Source organism: Vulpes lagopus, chromosome 14 (genome assembly GCF_018345385.1).
Source record: "Vulpes lagopus strain Blue_001 chromosome 14, ASM1834538v1, whole genome shotgun sequence".
NCBI lineage: Eukaryota > Metazoa > Chordata > Mammalia > Carnivora > Canidae > Vulpes > Vulpes lagopus.
Window position 1 is genome coordinate 9,728,545 of NC_054837.1, and position 12,712 is coordinate 9,741,256.

At 46.5% G+C, this 12,712-nt stretch overlaps 1 protein-coding gene across 1 annotated transcript; it reads left to right on the forward strand.

The window, feature by feature from the left end:
* Nucleotides 1-265: 265 nt before the first annotated feature.
* On the forward strand, nucleotides 266-11,206 carry LOC121475554. The gene is made up of 7 exons (XM_041728912.1): nucleotides 266-301; nucleotides 437-667; nucleotides 855-978; nucleotides 3,426-3,637; nucleotides 4,227-4,297; nucleotides 4,550-4,654; nucleotides 11,008-11,206. Exons 2-7 carry the CDS (start codon nucleotides 446-448, stop codon nucleotides 11,180-11,182), a joined length of 909 nt encoding a protein of 302 aa, XP_041584846.1. The 5' UTR covers nucleotides 266-301; nucleotides 437-445; the 3' UTR covers nucleotides 11,183-11,206.
* The last annotated feature ends 1,506 nt before the right edge of the window (nucleotides 11,207-12,712 follow it).

The window sequence follows — 12,712 nt, forward strand, 5'->3', positions numbered from 1 at the left end:
AGGGCGAGCAGCCGGACTGGGGAGGGGGGAGGGCCTTGAGGGCGTTTGGAGGGTTCCGGCGCCGGCCACCTGTCTGCGTGGCAGTGGCCCGCACCCCCATCGCGCCCTGCGGGACCCCAGCAGGAGCCCCCCTCCCCCGCGCGGTTTGCCCCGTCGAAGGCGCCAGGGCGCATGCCCAGAGCGGTGGGCATTGTCACGTGCAGCCGCCTGGCGCGGATTGGCTCCCGGCTCGCGAGGCTCCCGGGGGATTGGCCGGGGCGGGGGAGGCTGCGTGGCGCGGCGGCTGTGGGGCCGGCAGCAGGTGCGTCCCCGCGGCCCCCGCGGTCCCCGCCCCCGCCCCCGGGGCCTGCCCCTCTCCCCGGCCCGAGGCGGGTGCGGGGCGGCGCGCCTGGAGCCCCGGAGGCCCCGCCCCGACGGCCGCCCGGCCTGCCCGCAGCCCGCAGGGATGGAGGTCCTGGACGAGTTCGACCGCGAGTTCCCCCAGAGCGTGACCTTCTGCCGACTCATCTCCGAGGAGGACTTCGAGAGGCAGGCGGCCACCTGCACGGAGCGCGCGCTGCGCCGCCTCTTCCGCAGCATCGACCGCAACCCCGCGCTGGCCGAGAGGGTGGTGCGCAAGGCCAAGCTGGCCGAGTACGAGCGGCGCGGGCTCTTCAACTTCTTCTGGGTGCGAGCCGGCGCGGGGCCCCGCCGCGCCCCGAGGATGGGTGGTGGGGGGAGCGGGCAGGGCGCCTTGGGGACTAGCTGGAGCTGCACGGTCTTCCAGAAGCCCCAGGCGCCCCAGCTGGGGAGTGCAGCGGGCAGGCGGCTCACACGTCGGGCTTCCTCCTGCCCTGCCTCTCCCCTGGTCGTAGGCAAAGTTCTTCTGTGCAGTTCAGGGGGAGCTGAACTGTTGCAACAGCATGGGTGCCCTGGAGATGCACCAGCGCCTGGAGCAGCTGAAGAGGAGCATCCACCGCGTGCATCTCTACTCCCAGGGTGAGGCTCAGCCTCTGCCGGCCTCCAGTTACCCCGCAAACCTGACCCATGTTCCCTTATCCCTGGTTCTGTGCTTGAAATCTGAAAAAAAAAAAAAAAAAAAAAATTGGTGTTTATTCTTAAAGTCTTTTTTTTATTTATTTTTTATTTTTTTATTTTTTCTTAAAGTCTTTATTATGAAAACAAACATACACAAAACTGGAGACTGCAGTGAACACTCGGGTACCTGTCAGCCTTCAGGTTAAGCAGCTATCCCCCATCTTGCTGTGCTTGCTTCACTCTTTATACCCGAACCCTCCTTTCTCTTTTCTTTTCTTTTCTTTTCTTTTCTTTTCTTTTCTTTTCTTTTCTTTTCTTTTCTTTTCTTTTCTTTCTTCTTTTCTTTTCTTTTTTTCTTTTCTTTTTTTCTTTTCTTTTTTCTTTCTTTTCTTTTCTTTTTCTTTTCTCTTTTCTTTTCTTTCTTTTTTCCTTCCTTCCTTCCTTCCTTCCTTCCTTCCTTCCTTCCTTCCTTCCTTCCTTTATTCATGAGAGACAGAGAGTAAGAGGGAGAAGCAGGCTCCATGCTGGGAGCCGGACCTGGGACACGATCCTGGGTCTCCAGGATCAGACCCTGGGCTGAAGGTGGTGCTAAACTGTTGAGTCCCCCCAGGCGGCCCTCTTTTATTTATTTTTTTAAAGATTTTATTTATTCATAAGAGACACAGGCAGAGGGAGAAGCAGGCTCCATGCAGGGAGTCTGACGTGGGACTTGATCCTGGGTCTCCAGGATTATGCCCTGGGCTGAAGGGGGCGTGAAACCACTTAGCCACCTGAGCTGCCCCCCTTTGCCTTTTCTGGAGCATTTTAGGGGGAGTCTCCGACACCCGTTGTATTCTTGGATACTTTAGAATACTTTTTTACATACTAAAAAATATTTTGTAATCACAATGTTCCCCAGATATAATTGACAATAACTTCTTTTTTTTTATTTTTTTTTATTTTTATTTTTTTTTGTTTTTGTTTTTATTTTATTTTATTTTTTTTTGACAATAACTTCTTAGCATAGCTGATACTTGGTTTGGTTGTTAGTTCCTCTGAGGTTCCTTTTCACTGGGATGGCCATATACTCTGTGTCCACGTTGGCACACTTGTGAGAGTGAAATGGCAGGGGCCACATTAGTGACCACATAGGGATGGCAGGTGATGGATGGCCATGTCTGTTGAAGTCCCTTTGAGGTAGGATGCCCTCACCTTACTCCTTCATGCTGTCAACTTGAAGAACTGTGTTGTTCTTTGGGGCATTCCACTTAGCGGATTTATATCTGTTGTTGGGGTCCACTGGTGCTGTCTTGTTCCACTCTGCTTGTATTTCTTGGACAGTTGCTCTAAAGCCTTGATTAGATTTGGGTTCAGTTCTTTGTGCGTTTGTCTTCAGTGATACACTAGCTAGTGGCAGAGGGGCTTTCTTTGTTGTATTAGGAGGCCCTGCTCACCTGGGAGACACACTTTCCCTGGTGCTGAGTGTGAATGCTTCACCATTTCTTCTGATGGACCCACAGCATATATAGCTCTTAACGCAGTCTCCTGAGGTAGTGTCAATGCTCTTTAACCTCATTTTACAGAAGAGGACATAGAGGCCCAGGGAGGGTAGCCAGCTATGTGCAACAGTGTCACATAATAGAGTCTGGACTTGAACTCAGGTTTGGGTTGCCCTGGGGCTTGGGCTTTTAGCCTCCAGGTGCTCCCTGGTGGTGGTGATCGTCATTCTCAAAGAGCCCTTTTAATGGGCTGCATGAGGCACTTGTTCATACCCACTTTGCTGGTGTCCTCTAGCTCTGAACAGTAGAATAGCCAGAGTTGTTGAATATAGGAAGAAAACCTAACGTGGAAAGAGGAGAGGGGGGCAGGCCCCAGAATCCTGCTACTCAAAGATTCCTTCCCTGAGCCCACCTCTGTAAGGCCTCCTATGTATGGATTTCTTTACAGAGAAAGGAGCTTTGTAGAATCTCATTATGGCCATAGAGTTGGGTATAGTTGGGAACTCACTCCCTTGTCCAGGGCCTGGACACCCCACAAAGGTGCTGGCAGACTCAGGAGCTTTCCACAATGCTTGGGGGTAGGTAGCAGACTCACCTGCCTGGGACAAGTCCTGCCCTCCTTGGTGGTAATATTCTGTTACTTCCCCTTAAATTCTGGCCTTGAAGTTAGATAGTCCGGGTATAAATCCCGCCTGTGGCTTGCACAGTTGGAGCTTCCAGTTCTTAGAAAGACAAAAGTACCCTTCCCTCATGAGGTGATATGGGGTCGGTGAGATAGTACATGTTGGTGCCTATCAGTGGTGGCTCTTAGTCTTCTTATGTGGTACCCCTTGGGGGAAGAACCTTGTGAAGAACCTACACCATTGTTTGGCCTCCACTCTACCCTGTTTTGGCCATGGGGTAGACACTCATTGGTCTCTTTTGTCACAGATGCCAAGAAGAAGAGAAGAAAGCCAAAATTGAAATCAGAACCCATCCTCTTGCGAGATCGGTCAACCTCCCCATGCCTGGCACAAACCCTGCTGCCATCTCCACCACTGCTGTTACCCGCCACCACCATGGCCTCCGTGGTGGCCCCATCACCTCCTGTCTACACTATGCCGAGGGTCTTTGGCCCCTTCCCTCCGCTGCCCAGCAAATCGGTCAGTGAGCTCATCTCCCATTCCACGTGTTCCTGGGAGGGGCAACCTCTGCCCCTCTGCTCAGAACCACCCTAGAGGCTCTCCCAGGCTCACAGCCAGCTAACTCTCAGAACTTTGTTTTTAAGCAGAACTCTATCTGCAGGCAAAATCTTGGGTGGAACGTGGATGGATAAAGCAGATAAAAGGGGCGTGGGAGATCTGCTCTGGTTGAAGGATTGGAGGCACATAGGTTCACCTGCTTGGTCTCAGCTGAGCAAAGCAGCCGCCAAAACACTGGGCGGAATCCTGGGGTGCCACCCCTGGACATCTCCAGCCCTGTGCCTGCCCCGCCTCATGGGTGGTGTTCTCCTTGCCACTAACGGTGCTCTTGCCTCTCCTGTCCCCTGCTTATCCCGCATCTCACTCCAGGCAGCCCCCATCCCATCCCCGTGCCCCTAACACCAAGCTCGAGGTGGGTGCCTCAAGGATGATCCCAGTGTGTTTGCTGGATGAATGACGGTCACATGGTACCCCTAGTTCTTGTATAAGGGGGTTTCTGTTTCCAGTGAGGCCCCCAGACTTGTCCTAAGGTTTCCTTTGTTTCCTGCAGATGGAGAAGTTGGAGGTTGCAAGGTCAGAAGTGAAATTAAACTGGGCTGGCCTGTCATCGAACCCAAAGAGGTGGAAGGAATTGATTCTGAGTTTGGGGAAAATGAAAGGAGCATTTTAGGGAGCATGTTGTGTGCCACACTTAGTTCCCATTTTCCCCCCTTCTTATTGTTAATCCTCACCACAATCCTGAGGGGCTGTTATTCCCATTTTACAGGGAAGGAGGCGAGGCTCTGGGTCTGCTCTGTGTGCGGGAGTCCCTGTGGGAGGGCCTGCCTGGGAGTAGCCCAGAGCTGATGTTCCCCTCTCTGCCCTGTTTTGCAGCCACATGGTTGATCTGACTCCCTTGGTCCTCAACCCCGGAGGCTTCCATTTCTCATACCTGACTGGAAACAGTGTGCACAAGCTCCATTGCCCTGGCTTCCCCTGGTAAGCATGCCTCTGAGCCTCTGTGGGGCCAGACATCATCCTGGCTTATGTGGCTTGATGGCATCATGGCACAAGGGCCAGAAAAACGTTCTTTGCATTTCATGAAGGGACCCTAATGTAATCAGGTACTGGAAAAGTCACTCCCCCTTCATAGTGTTTGTAATGAGAATTGGAGACAAGCAGCTCAGAGACTCATTAGAAAGGGAATAAGTTCATCAACTGTGGGCAGCCCTAAGCTTTATATATATCTGTTTTACAAAGCAGGGATTTATTAAATATGTGGTTTGTTTGTTTTAATCACCTGTTTTTTGCTACTTACGGTATTGTCGAGTATTTCCATGGCATTCTATGGAGTGTTATTTCAAAGTGTATATTTAAACTGGCTGCTTCATTGCATCAAATGACTTTTGTTTTTTTTAAATAGCTGTTGTTTAGAGGAGTTTTAGATTCACAGCAAACTGAGAGTGTACTGAAAGTTCCTATATACCCCCTGCCCCTACACAGGCACAGACTCCCCCACTATCAATATCCTTCACCTTACAATTAATGAACCTACATTGACACATCATTATCACCCAGAGTCCATACACTGGGGCTCACTCTTGGTGTTGTATGTTCTGTGGGTTTGGACAAACGTATAATGACATGTATCCACTATTCTAGTGTCCTATGGAAGTTTCCTCAAAATCGTCTCTGCTCCAGCTGTTCATCCCTCCCTCTGCCCTAACCCGTGACGACCACTGATCTTTTTTACTGTCTCCATAATTTTACATTTCCCAGGATGTTATTTGCTTGGAATCCTATATATATAGCCATTTCAGATTGGCTTCTTTCACTTACAGTCCCTCCATGTCTTTTCATGGCTGGATAGTTCCTTTCCAGCACTGAGTAACTGGATGTACTGCAGTTTATTTATCCATCCACCTACTGAAGGACGTCTTGGTTGCTTCCAAGTTTTGGTAATTATGAATAAAGCTGCTATAAACATCTACGTGCAGGTTTTGTGTGGACACACGTTTTCAACTCTCTTACCGAGGAGCAATGATTGCTGGATCATATGGTGATAATATGTTTAAAGAAACTATCAAAGTGGCTATACCATTATATATTCCCACTAGCAATGAGTGAGAATGCAAATGACTTCTTATGTAAGAAACCTACACAGTTCTATAAAGAGGGTTCTAAATTTAGTTGATGGAAAATTTATCCACGAAGGCACCCAAAATGTAAGCAAACCTTTAAAAATGTTTTTGGCTTCCTTAGTAGTGAAAGATGTACACATTAAGGTTGCTAGGATGTATGTTACATACCTATTAAAAAGCCCTAAGTAAAGAGGATCCTGTGCTAGCAAGGCTTTAGGAAGAGACTCATTTTTCCTGTGAAAATACTATAAATTGACTTTGTCCTTTTAAAAATTCTTTTATTGAGATAATTTGCATATAGCATCATATGAACTCATTTATTTATTTATTTATTTATTTATTTATTTATTTAAACTCACCCTTTTAAAGTGTCCACTCTAGTGGCTTTTTATATATTAACATTTGTGTAATCATCACTACAATCCAATTTTATTTTTTAATTTTTTTGAAGATTTTATTTATTTATTTGTGGAGACACAGAGAGAGAGAGATAGGCAGAAGGAGAAGCAGGTTCCCTGTAGGGAGCCCAATGTGGGACTCAAACCCCAGGACTCAAGGATTACGCCTTGAGCCAAAGGCAGATGCTTAATCGCTGAGCCACCCAGGCGTCCCACCAATCCAAATTTAAAACATTTCCATCATATCAAAAAGAAGAGAGTGAAAAGACAATGGGAGAAAACATTTGTAAATCAACAAAAAAGAACTATTCCCAAAAAATGGAAAAAGGACTTGCATTTCTTCAAAGAAGGCATACAAATGGCCAGTAAACACAGGAAAAGATGCTCCACATCATTAGACATCAGGGAAATGCAAGTGAAAACCACAGTGAAATACCACTTCACACCCACTAGGATGGCTGTCATCAAAAAGACAATGTTGATGAGCATGTAGAGAAATTGGACCTCAAGTGTGTGGTTGGTGGGAATGTAAAATGGTACAGCCACTGTGGAAAAACATTTTGGTTCCTCAAAATGTTAAACAGGATTACCATATGATCCAGTAATTCCACTTCCAGGTATACGCCTGTAAGAATTGTAGAGACCGGGGATCTCTGGGTGGCGCAGCGGTTTGGTGCCTGCCTTTGGCCCAGGGCGCGATCCTGGAGACCCGGGATCGAATCCCACGTCGGGCTCCCGGTGCATGGAGCCTGCTTCTCCCTCTGCCTATGTCTCTGCCTCTCTCTCTCTCTCTCTCTCTGTGTGTGTGTGTGACTATCATTAAAAAAAAAAAAAAAAAAAAACAACCCTCAGAATTAAAAAAAAAAAAAAAAAAAAGAATTGTAGAGACTCAGATACTTGCACGTGAATGTTCATAGTACTAGTATCAGTATCACAGTGGCCAAAAAGGAGAAAACAAAAGTATATCCAAGATGAACAAACTGTGATCTATCCATATAATAGAATGTTGAAACAAAAGAAGCCAGTGCAAAAGGCCAAGTAGTTCTTGTTACATGAAATAAATAGGCAGAAGCCTAAAGACAAAATAGATGAGAAGTTACCAGGGACTGGGAGAAGGAAATGAGTTGTTGCCTAATTGGTACTACAGCTCCTGTTTGGGGTGATGAAAAAGTTCTGGAAATAGGTAAGTGGTGATGGTCACAGGACATTGATGAATGCCACTGAATTGTATACCTAGAAATGATTAAAATGGTAAATTTTATATATATTTTACTACAATTAAAAAAGAAACCTTAGCACCACTTAGCTATCACCCCCAATTCCTCCATCCCCCAGTCCTAGCAGCTATTAACTACTTTCTCTGTGGATATGCCTGTTCTGGTCATTTCATATAAATGAAACCATACAATAATATGGTATTTTGTGACTAGCTTCTTCCATTTAGTGTTTGCAAGGTTCATCCACATTGTGGCATGTGTCACTACTGAATCTGTTTTAGTTGGCAGGATAATTTATTTTTATTTATTTGTTTTTAAAGATCTTATTTTTTTTGGAGAGAGAGAAAGCAAGTACAGGAATGTGAGCATTGGGGGTGGGGACAGAGGGAAAGAGAGAATCTCAAGTAGACTCTTTTGAGCACGGAGCCTCACAACCCTGAGATCATGACCTGAGTGGAAACCAAGAGTCGGATGCTTAACTGACTGACCCACCCAGGCACCCCCAAGATAATATATTTTATTTTTTATTTAAAAATTTAAATTTGAGTTAGTTAACGTGAATTTCCTGTTGTTGTTTTTTTATTTTTTATTTTTTTTTATTTTTATTTTTTTATAAAATCTTTATTTTTTTTTTAATTTATGATAGTCACAGAGAGAGAGAGAGGCAGAGACATAGGCAGAGGGAGAAGCAGGCTCCATGCACCGGGAGCCCGACGTGGGATTCGATCCCGGGTCTCCAGGATCGTGTCCTGGGCCAAAGGCAGGCGCCAAACCACTACGCCACCCAGCGATCCCTGTTGTTGTTTTTTTAATCTCTTTTTTAAGACTTAATTTTTTTTAGAGCAGTTTTAGGTTCACAGCAACATTGAAAGTACAGAGAGTTCCCATACACCCCCTGCCGGCACATGGCACCACTTCCCTTAACATCAACACCACCCACCAGAGTGATGCATGTGTTAACAACTGATGAATCTGTCCTGACACATCATAATCACCCAGAAGTCCATAGTTCTCATCAGGGTTCCTTTCGGTGGTGCACATTCTATGGGTTGACTTTCTTTTTACGGTTGAACAGTATTCCATTGTATGGATATACCGCATTTTCTCTACACATTCGTGACTTGATGGACATTTGGGTTATTTCCATTTTTTGGCTCTTGTGAATAATACCGTTATGAACATTTGTGGTCAAGTGTCTGCAAGGACCTAGTTTTCAGTTTTCTTGCGTATATCCTTAAGAGTGGAGTTGCTGGGTTGTATGGTAACTCTTGAGGAACTGCCAAAGACACAAGTCCCTTATCAGACATAGGATCTGCAAATATTTCCTCCCACTATGTAGGTTGTCTTCTCACTTTCTCAGGGGCATCTTTTGAAGCACAAAAGTATAAGGTTGGTTCTTTTGAAAGGCAGTGTTTCAAAACATCAGGAGCCATTGATGTTCTGGTATTTTTAGTCCTGGAAACTGGCCCCAAGGAGATGATTAAGGGAAAGAAAAAAGCGATTGTGTACAAAAATGTTTAGGGCAGTGTCATTTAAAAGTAGAAAAACTGGGAACAGCTTAAACGTGCATTTACCTAGAGGCACCTGGGTGGCTCCATTGGTTAAGTGTCTGCCTCTGGCTCAAGTCAAGATCCCAGGGTCAGGCTTCCTGCTCAGCAGGGAGTATGCTTCTTCCTCTCCCTCTGTGTATAGCTCTCCCTGCTTGTGCTCTCTCTTTCTGTCAAATAAATTTAAAAAAAAAGATTTTATTTATTTATTCATGAGAGACACAGAGAGAGAGGGGCAGGCAGAGCACAGGCAGAGGGAGAAGCAGGTTCCATGCAGGGAGCCCGATGTGGGACTCAATCCCGGGACCTCAGCATCATGCCCCAAGCTGAAGGCAGACGCTCAACTGCTGAGCCACCCAGGTGTCCCCAAATAAATAAAATCTTTAAAAATTTTTTCACTCACCTAATTATGGAATATTATGTTGTAGACATAAAATTATAAACATGATTAAACCTGACCATGTAGATTCATGAATTATGTCTAAGTGGAAGCAATAGGTTATCCAGTCAGATCAGAAGGAGGTGGGGTGGGGGTATTGGAAGGTGACTGCTGGGTGACAGAAGGGGTTGTCAGCAAACACATTGTGCAGTGTTGTCATGAAGCAAAATGTGAAAGTAAAGAGTTGTGGGTCCATGCACCAGGGCTGGACCATCATCAGGGCGTTGCTGTTGAGATACCTTCTAGCTTTTTCTATTTTTTAAAAAAGATTTTATTTATTTATTCATGACAGAGAGAGTCAGAGACATAGGCAGAGAGAGAAGCAGGATCCACGCAGGAAGCCTGATGTGGGACTTTATCCTGGGACTCTGGGATCATGCCCTGGGCCAAAGGCAGACTTTCCTTTCCTGAAAAGGAATTATAAGAAAAACAGTATGTACAGGTTTCAAAAAGACTCTCTTTTCTCAGATTCTAAAACAATATGTTTATTTAGACAATTTGGAAACCACACACAAGAAGATACACAAAATTACTATTATCCCACTGCCAAAAATAACCACTATTAGCATACATTTGTCTTTTCCCCATGGAGACTCGTGTATATACACATATGGTAGTCTGTTACCTAATGAGAGTGTCCTGTTAGGCAGTGTTGTAGCCAGCTCTGGAATGTGTTTCTTTAGAAATATCCTTAAATTCACCAATAGTAATAGATACAAAATGCTCCAGTGGATGGAATATTTCTTCAACCATTCTTGCTCATTGGAACATTGCACTGAGGGGCAGCCTTGGTGGCCCAGCGGTTTAGCGCCGCCTTCAGCCCAGGGCCTGATCCTGGAGTCCAGGGATCAAGTCCCATGTCGGGCTCCCTGCATGGAGCCTGCTTCTCCCTCTGCCTGTGTCTCTGCCTCTCTCTCTCTCTCATGAATAAATAAATAAAATCTTTAAGAAAAAAAAAAACAACATTGCACTGATGGGGACAGTTTTAGGCTCTTGTGATGTATTGCTTTGTGAGTGAGCTGTCTTCTCATGATGTTATCATCAAAAATGGGTTATTTTTAATTGGCTTTAAACAGTTTACAAAAGCAGGACGTGTTCTATGGAAAAAGGTTCACAATAGAGAAATGAATATGTAAACTATAAGAGGCCCCTGACGCTAAGAGTTGCACATGTACGCTTCTAACACACACACACACACACACACACTCATACACTCACACACAAATACACTGGTTAATTTTGTAACCAAAGCAGGATAAGATTACATACACTTCCTAGCAGCTTGCTTTTTCCCACTCCTGTACCATTGGGGCATCTTTATTTGCTGGGATATACAGACTTACCTCATTCCTTCAGCAGCTGCAGAACAGCCTGCTATGTGGCATCCACGGTCCCTTCCTTGAGGAACGTTTAGGTTGTTGCCAGGTTTTCACAATCCCAAACATTGCTGCAGTGAACAGCCTGGAATAACCATGCACGGAAGAGAGTTCTGGAAGTAGCAGTGTACTGAAGAGCCACCCCACAGCCCGAAGTTTTGTCGTATGTACTTCTGATGGCTTTCTGTGCTGGTATCCCACCTCACGGACATGTCTTGCCTATCTCCTGCACAGGACCTCGGCTTGTAGTGGCTCCCCCAATACCGAAGAGACTCCACCCGCTCCTGTGAAGGCCTCCATCTTCACCCCACCTGTCTTGCTCAAGTTCCAGCCTGTGCCAAGACCCAAAGATGATTCTGAGAATGATCCTAGCAGCACAGAGTCTGTGCCCCACAAGAGGGGCCCATAGCCTCTTCCCTACAGACCATGGCTAAAGGAATGAATAAAGTTCCCATGGAGGTGCCTTACTTGTGCTGGGTTCCCTAGAGGCTGTGCAATCCCATGGGCTTCCTCCAGCCCTGAAGAGGCTGTCAGGGGAGTGCAAGCCTGAGGCCCCCTTGGCCTGAGCCTGCATACAGTAATTGGTCAGGTCTGTGCTACTGTGAAGTCCCCTTGCTTGCACTCTACATGGGAATTCAGCCACAGCGCTTTGGTTTTTTGTTTTTGTTTTAAAGCTTTTATTTAGGTAGCCAGAGAGCATGAGTGGGGAGGAGCAGGGAGTCTGATATAGGGATCGATCCCAGGACTCTGAGATCATGACCTGAGTGGCAGCTGGACACTTAACTGAGCCACCCAGGCGCCCCAACCACAGCACTTTGAAAGGAGTGATGAGACTGCTGTCCTTCCCTACAGTGACTCTGTGGCCCCTTTGGGGCCTCAACTGACCGCACTGAGTTGCAAGTCTATTAGTTTTTCCTAGCTTAGGCCCCTAAACCAGGCCTTATCCAGGTGTGGGTATAGAAAGAGTGATCTGTTCCCTCCCTTATTTTCCAATAAGCTGGTATGTTAGGGTTTTTTGTTTTTGTTTGGTTGGGGGGTTTTTTGGATTTATTTATTTGAGAGAGCACAGGAGGGAGAGGGAGAAGCAGATTCCCTGCCTAGCAGGAAGCCAGATGCAGGGCTCAATCCTGGGACCCCAGAATCATGACCTGGGCCAAAGGCAGATGCTTAACTGACTGAGCCACCCAGGTGCTCCTGGTGTGTTAGTTTTCAACTAACAACCCTAGGGCACCCCCCTATGCAATTTCAGAGATGGGATTCATCTTACACACCAGCTATAGAATCAAACCTGCGTGTGAGAGGAGTCCTCACAAAATGCTTGATGACTGCTGGACAGTAGCAGGTATTTGTTGAACCTCTGTGTATGCCCCACACCTTGCTTGGGAGATAATAAACCAAATGGTTGGGGTCCTTACTCTTAAGGAGCTTCCATCCTATCCTTGTGGATGTGTATCTAACCAGTGCACAGATCAAATTAGTAACAGGATTAGAAGTTGTGTTAAGTCCAATGGGAGCTGAGTATGCAGACACGTATGCAGTAGGTTGTCAGTGAAGGTCCCTCTGAGGAGGTGACATATCGAAATCTAGAATATGAGGAGGCAGCTATGAGATGAGAAAGGGCAAGGACCACTGGCTTTGGGTGACTGGCTAGTGGTACAGTTGAGGAAACGGCGGGGGGGGGAGGGGGCTGTGAATGGGGGAAGGAGAATGCTATTTTGACCAGACATGTTAAATTTGAGATCAGCGGTACCTAAGTAGAGGTCAGGGGTCTGGAGTGTGGACGTTTAGTGATAAGAATCAAGGGATACAAGTGGTATTTAAAGCTAGGAGCCTGGGTGAGATCACCCAGTGATCTAGGGCTCAGGCCGGAGCACTCGGACACAGCGATTTGGTGGAGGGAAGGGTCCTTAGGAAGACACGGAAGAGAGCAGCGAGGGCG

What these genes read in the sequence shown, in the direction of transcription:
- LOC121475554 (XM_041728912.1), top strand. Translation starts at nt 446, where the DNA reads ATGGAGGTCCTGGACGAGTTCGACCGCGAGTTCCCCCAGAGCGTGACC. An exon ending in CTCCGCTGCCCAGCAAATCG is followed by an intron (nt 3,638 to 4,226) that starts GTCAGTGAGCTC and finishes TGTTTCCTGCAG; the next exon opens with ATGGAGAAGTTGGAGGTTGC. An exon ending in CTGTCATCGAACCCAAAGAG is followed by an intron (nt 4,298 to 4,549) that starts GTGGAAGGAATT and finishes CCTGTTTTGCAG; the next exon opens with CCACATGGTTGATCTGACTC.